At 38.1% G+C, this 7,159-nt stretch overlaps 1 protein-coding gene across 3 annotated transcripts in view; it reads right to left on the bottom strand.

The window, feature by feature from the left end:
- Positions 1–7,159, bottom strand: part of Syn (synapsin) — a 48,001-nt gene that overhangs the window by 38,902 nt on the left and 1,940 nt on the right. For 2 of the 3 annotated variants that reach the window (XR_011800394.1, XM_072008230.1), the window contains exons 2-6: positions 4,093–4,515; positions 2,035–2,359; positions 798–1,051; positions 283–418; positions 61–165 (exon numbers count right to left, since the gene is read on the bottom strand). Coding sequence is in view for 2 of the 3 variants with exons in the window: in XM_072008230.1 (XP_071864331.1) it covers positions 61–165; positions 283–418; positions 798–1,051; positions 2,035–2,292 (753 nt within the window). In the remaining variant the exon portion in view is untranslated. Of the gene's footprint in view, positions 1–60; positions 166–282; positions 419–797; positions 1,052–2,034; positions 2,372–4,092; positions 4,516–7,159 lie in introns of all 3 variants that reach the window. The other variant, XM_072008239.1, reaches the window with a different exon arrangement.

Genomic DNA, 7,159 nt, shown 5'->3' with positions numbered 1-7,159 from the left:
CGTTCGTTCTATATACAGACCTAAGCAATTATCTTACTTTAATTATATTCTATCACTTACCATTTCACGATGGTTGGGATAGTAAGTTTGCTCGATCAAGGGGAAGTTGTCTTTTCCTAAACGACGTTGAAGTCCTAACAGGTGTGCGAACACCCATGGTTTATCCTGAAAGAAGAAGCACGATTAAGAAATCCATTTTCGTGCGAAATTGATCAAGTTCTTAATCGTTTCCTTTATTCGAAGTATCTTCAATGTGGTCGTTAACTCACGCAAAGTTCATACCTGAAAGTTATAAATTGCCGTGAGATTGTTAATGCTCGGGACACCGCCGTACATTAAACCGAGAAGAAGGTTCTTGTTGTCTTCTCCGGCGTCCTTAAGGTTCTGTCGTATCAGGACGAAATCAGGTTTGAAAGATCTGTCGACAGAATTTGCCCGCTTTACTTTCGCAGTGAAAATAAACAATACATATTGATTAAAATAAATAGAATACGTACATATACATATAAATAAATAAATATTATGATACAATGTACATATAACAAATAGACTGCGGATGTTTATGTAAATTCATATTTTCATGACTGTTTCTTCTATTAAATATTATAGTGAATTCTATACTTCCGATATTCTATGAATTTTTACATATTCTATACGTTCTATGCATTTTTGCACCTTTAAATCTCTCTCTCTCTCTCTCTCTCAAAAAAAAAATATATATATATATATAGATAAATTTAACTGAGAGAGATACTTAAATTGAAAGATAATATACAATTATAATTAATAATAATTACCGGATGACTTTGGTTCCGTTACGATAAACCGCCATGGACACAATAGTACCAGTCTCGCTCGCAGTTAACGACAATTCCCTAAATTCCGCCTGTTCTACACGGATCTCGTAATCACCGTGAAGCCTACGACCCCGGAAATATTTGCTCCAGTCGGTATTCTGGTCATCGATGACTAGCAAGGTGAAACACCGATCTTTGTTGTAAGATGGCCCTCTAGTTGCACCTGACACCGCTGCTCCTAGAATCGATGCACCCTGTTTGTAAAGAAGATTTAGACAATTAGTTATACTACTGCATTCCCACAATTTACACGCAAAAAAAAGAAAGAATTTTTCTTTTACATATAGGGCTACGTCTTTACAGATCCAAACGCTCCAAATGGTATAATGGGATAATGAATACCGAAGAGATTAATGGGATTTCGTGCACGCGAATGCTTGCGTATTTCTTCGAAAGCATTAGAAAGACCAGATAACGCGTTGAACATGCAAGAACGCAATTTTAGCTTGAAATCTGGCTAACGTCGTTCTATCGAAGGTTTTGCACCGCACGTTTCTACGATTACATTTCTATGTAATCTGACTGTTTGAGAATGAGTAACCATTTATATGTTACACACTGTGTGTACACCTTCGTGAAATTGGACTTGAAGATGGAACTCGTTCACGGAAGTAATCATGCTTAGTCATATATTTCTCTCACGTACAGTGATAAACCAAAGGAGACTTAAAAGGCAAATGGTACGAAAAACACTGTAATTTTAGAAAACGATATTATATTTGACAGGAGATACGAATAGACGTAATATATCTGCCACAACGGATGGCTGTTACTAATATGATAAAAAGAATGTAATATAAAACAGATCTAATATACATGTATATCTTTCTTTCGTTCACTGTTATATAATTTAATCTTTATCACTCCGATCAATTGCTATCAAATATAAGCCAAGGTTCTACCCTAATTGTCAACAAGAGGGTAATAAATAAACTGTGGATGTTTACACAAATTTATATTTATAATTAAAAAATAGAATCTTGCCCCGATAATTTGTTTCATCCACTAAATATAACGTGTACTGTATATTTTCGTCTATTATACATGTGGATTCTGTGCATTTTTAATAAATGTATAAATATCCACAACGTAGTGATAAGGATTAAAAATTCATATCCCAGCTTAACTTTTCTGTACTAAGTTTTTCTAATTATTTAAAAAAGAAGATGAAGCGTACCTGGTCGCGAGCAGCTCCGGTTAAACTTTGAACCCTCTGGAGTAAACTTTCCCGGGTCTTGGCCGGCGAGGAAGGAGCGCTGGTGGTTCTCGATCCGGGTCTCAGGTTGAGACTCAGATCGCCGCCAACGGGTTGAGGTGGTCCAGACGGCGGTGCTCCAGGTACCGGTGGCTGGTTAGCCGGTGGAACAGGAGTCGGCTGAGACTGCAATGGCCGATCCGGTACCGCTTGATACGATTGGGACGAATCCCTGGCCATGGAGGCCAGCCCGGAGTCTGTGCTTGGTTCATCGTCGAGCTCCGAGCTCAAATCCCCTGACGAGAACCTGGAAGACAAACTATGGTCGTGGTCGTGATAGTGGCAATCGGTCCGATCGTCCAGTGATTTCACGCTTTTTGCATTTTTTTTTATTTTGCTTGGTTGCTTTTTTCAGTTCACACGGCTTAGTTCATAATGCACACATCGAACAGCCAGAGGTGCTCGGGGTATAAATGGCATAGATGGCACGCCGGCGATGATGGACGATTGCTGATTGCTGGTTTGCATGCGTGACACGGGATGTGATGACATATTTGGTTCTGATGCGCGTAGCTGGTAGTCGGATGGTGTCTTTTAGTAGTGGACATGTCTCGTCTTGCGGTGCCTTACGTGAAATACGGCTCGACGATCGCTCGTGCTTTGCAAGGTACAGGCGGAGACGACTTCTCCCTGACGACGAGACAATCGGATGACAGATACCCGATAGCGGCGTTTTGCTTGGTTGGACAATAAATCGTAACGAAGACATGGAATGCGTGGTAAGCTTGAAATAATTTAAAATATTCAGCGTAATATCGTTACGGGTTTAAATGATACGAAGCGATGGCTGTAATTAACACAAAATGTTGTTCTTAGAGCTTTTAAATCACTCGACTAATACCAAGATGGAAAACGTCGTGGCCTAAGGCTGATCTTGCACGATGCCAAAAGCACTTTCTTGAATAATTTGCATGCATACATACATCGAGATTTATAAAACATGAAGAAACACCGAGATGCTTGCATCGTATTTTACTCCACTTCTTTTTGCGGTATTAATTTACGCTTAATTGTGCTATAATTAAATAATAGCCGGTATGATGTAGTTGGAATTATCGGTCCATCGCTCGGGTCTCGTGGAACTCGAATACCGGCTGTTAATTATAGTTCAATGGATAAATCAGATAGTCAGCCCAGGGTTAATTGAACGAGCAATTTATTCGCCGAGATATTATACGACATATCACCATTCGGAATATATACGTATAGATGACCCATTCAACTAAGCTTTCTATCAAGATGGTCGTTCATTATTTTAGGCTTCTATTATAAGACTCTGTCTTCAGGTTCAATGAAAAGGCTGCGACAAATGTACTCCTCTGCAAGCATCTGTCGTACAACGACCCGAACTCTTTGTTTCGAGTTGCTTTATACATTTCCATGTACTGGCATGTACTGTTATAAACGTATCTGGACGTTCTCGACTACGAGAAACAAAGTTACAGTTTTCGTCGTTGACAGGGACGTTAATCTATCATAATGTTCTAAAAAGAAGCCCAGTGACCTTTCGATCTAAACGATGTTTGACGATGATATAATACTAGAAAAAGTAGAGATTCCTTTTCGTGAGACCTTCAATTATACTTTTATTATATGTTAAGAGCAATAGCCAAAAAATTTCGAATTTATTATCTTGAGTTAATTATTTTAAATAATTCATATAACAGCACTTGTCATTCTTTCGAGTATAAAAACCTCCGAGTATTTCCAGTCATTAGGCGAGGAATTAACTTTTACCGGCTCGCTAATGACTGGTACTTTTAGTATTAATCACTCAACAAACAAGGCTTGAAGCTATTGAACGAACAAATAGAAATCTGAAGATATCCGAAGCGTCTCGCTTCCGAATTCCTCGAATCTCTCGAGACGATCAGAAGGGAAAGTGTTGAGGAAATTCCATCGGCCAAGTGTTATCGAGCATGCAAAGAGACAACAAAATAGGCATCGCGCTGTTGGACACAGAAAGGGACAGGCACTCACCTCCGTTTCAGGTAGTTAACATTGGAAGTGAAGGACTGTCGAAAGCTGGAGAATGAAATGTTGCCGGGTGAAGGGGCTGTACCACAGTATTTGGCGCAACCGCCGCGGCCGGTAATCTTGCTGGTTTAACACCGACCTCGTCCTCCTGACCAAAACCGCAGAATTCCGGTGGCTTTTGGTGGTCGGATGGTCACCGTATGCGACGATCTTCGTGTTCTTCGAGCGGCTTAGGAACGGGAGGCGGAGGCGGAGATTTCGTGTCTTGGGCTTTGTGGCTCGTTCGACGACGTTCACCGATTCGTCTCTTTGTTGTGCCCTTTTTTTCCCAAGTTGTGGAATAACACTTCAACGTAAGGTAATCCAAAAGGAAAGGATGAAATAAGAGAGGTGAGGAAGGAGAAACTAAACAATCCAAGTTGAAATCTGCAAAGGGAATGGTACGTGATGATTAGAGAAGGTTAGAATGGTTTCTAGTTTGTAATATTGAATGAATGTCCATTGATGGAATACTGTTCGATTAACATAAAGTTCCTACAACTACTCATACATGTAGGGGATTATGACGCGTTGATTACGTAAACGTACGAGGCACAGTGTCACTATGGTATACGCATTATGTCAGGACAAAAGTGTCATTCAAGTTTTTAAAATCTTCTTCGAAAGTCACTCGCATATTTAAAAGAACGAGTTACGAGTATAGATTGTTGAAAGCCATGGAAATATCTGGCAACCGGTTTAAAAAAAGAGGAGATACATTCTTTTTTTACTCTCCTTTTTTATACTGAAGTATCGCTATAATTAAACCTCCATGTTCTTAGTAAGGAACAACGAGTGCTCGTGCGAGGTCCGCGATAAAAACGTCCACGCGAACACTCAGAGTGCGCGAGATGGAGACCCTCACAGAAATTTAGCACAGTAAAAGTGGAGCTTGATATTCTGCTGATCGATACCGACGCAGCGTGACTTTACATGCTGAAGAACTTTTTTACACGGACCGTGTTTTGCTTTCTCCGATAGGAAGCATGATTTTAACTTCGATATCGGACCGCGATAGAAACGCCTGATAACGTTGTATTGCCTCGTACAATTTTTACCAAGGCTACCAGGAAATGGTGGGCCACCAATTTGTTCCTACGATAAAAGTGGCCTCTCGTTCAAATTCTTCGAAATTATTCGCTGGTGTTACTCGTTGAACGCGACACGCTATTTCGTGACCGTAAAATGGCAGCAGCAAAGAAAGAATTGAAAAGTGGAAACTTTTCACTAAACGTAGACAGAAGTTTCGTGATTTCTTTAAAGCCGAAACTTTCAGCTAGTCGCTTTCCCCGTGAAAGCATTTTCTAATCAGAATAGCTCGAAACTTTAAACTAACAAAGTTCGCCGTTGCACGCGACAACTTGACGAACTGTCTGCATTCAATTAATGTTAGAGATTCTAGACGTAATTGAATTTTAAATGAACTCCTACGAAATTCTGTATTCCTCCTAATTTTCACGTGTTTTTAGATATATCTTATTTTCCTCGATCTTATTAACTCGTGACAGCTTACCTAACTTGGGAGATTCACTTTATTTATTTTTATGTTTAGAATGTACTAAACGTCATACTGATCAATTACCAGATCTTGATAACTGTTTCTAATTTTAACATAGATAGGTGGAGTAACAATTTTCTAAATTGTTGACAGTACTGCGCAGCCGATTGTCACGAGGGACAAAGTGATAAAAAGTATTAAATCAATAGATTTCCTGGCGCACCCCATTGTTCAAACATTTACTGTGTACAGAACGTATTTGGATATACAGTATATTTAATTAAGTGTTAGGGTAAATTTTCTTTCCAATGTATTAGACATAATTTTCTTAATTAATCGGCATGCGAAATATGGGAATAACTACGTTGTATGCACTTGTATTTTCACGGATCTACGCTGTTCATATTATTTCTAGGGGTTTTAGCTTAGACTCTAGTAATAATCGATGATGGAAATCCCTAGGCGTTAGGAAAGGGCAGGCGCATTGACCGCCCAAAGCTCCGTACATAGAAACGTGCATCTGCCGTAAGAGTTGAAAAAAAAAAAAAAAAATGAACAAGTACTTACCATGGAATATTTAATTTTAAGTAACTGCAAAATTATTTATATTTTTATCTACACCACGTTTGTTCTGGTGATTAATGCTCTTTATTCTTTGTGATAAGGGGCTTAGTATTGCATTTAATGCAATCACTTAACGTTTTTTAAACGTGAAACAACGTGTAACTTCAACTAGATTCTTTTTTATTCAATTTTTTTTATAAAAACCGTTTATGTTTATCATTATTTAATATACGTATTGAAATGGTGATTTTGTACATTAGAAATCAAACATTTTAATAAAGACTTCTTTGTAACGAGCGGCGCGCGAAAGGATGTGTTTTGTTATCGAAGAATTGGGAGAATCTAATTGGTGGAAAGAAAGTAGAGATCACAGAATTGAAACGTCACATGAAAATAACGCGCAATGTACCCACGAGAACGATTACGTCACTTTATGCACATTATAAGTTGTTATCTCGTAGGAACTCTTCGATCAACATAGTACCGTTCCGTTTATAGGCACCCGCGTAAATTTAAAATGAATACGAATCTCGACTAATAACATACTTAACACTAAACCTACCGACACTTCGTGTACACCTATTTGTACCGTGTCTGGTCAAAATAACTGATTATTAAAGAAGTAATGGTTTTTATGATTTATATTAAATAATGGTTAATTTATAACTGAATGTATATAAAGTGCTGAACTTTCATAAAATTTCGTCCAAATTTACTTTTGTTTAATTTCAATTATAGACTTAAATAAAGTTACACTTGTATTTATATAGAGATATATCTTATTCAACTTCGTTGCATTTTTTACAAATTATCTTATTATCAAATGCCGCATCTTGAACTGATTTTCGTAGTTTTGTAAACTTCACAATTTTTTACTTGACAAGTTTCTTGTAATAATGAATCTGAACTTGTTGATAGTTATATTGCATGGTTTTTCCCGCGATCTTTTATACAAAAGTAATGTATGCA

This window comes from Bombus fervidus, chromosome 1, assembly GCF_041682495.2.
Source record: "Bombus fervidus isolate BK054 chromosome 1, iyBomFerv1, whole genome shotgun sequence".
In the NCBI taxonomy this organism is placed as follows: domain Eukaryota; kingdom Metazoa; phylum Arthropoda; class Insecta; order Hymenoptera; family Apidae; genus Bombus; species Bombus fervidus.
This window is presented reverse-complemented; position numbering and strand designations above follow the sequence as displayed.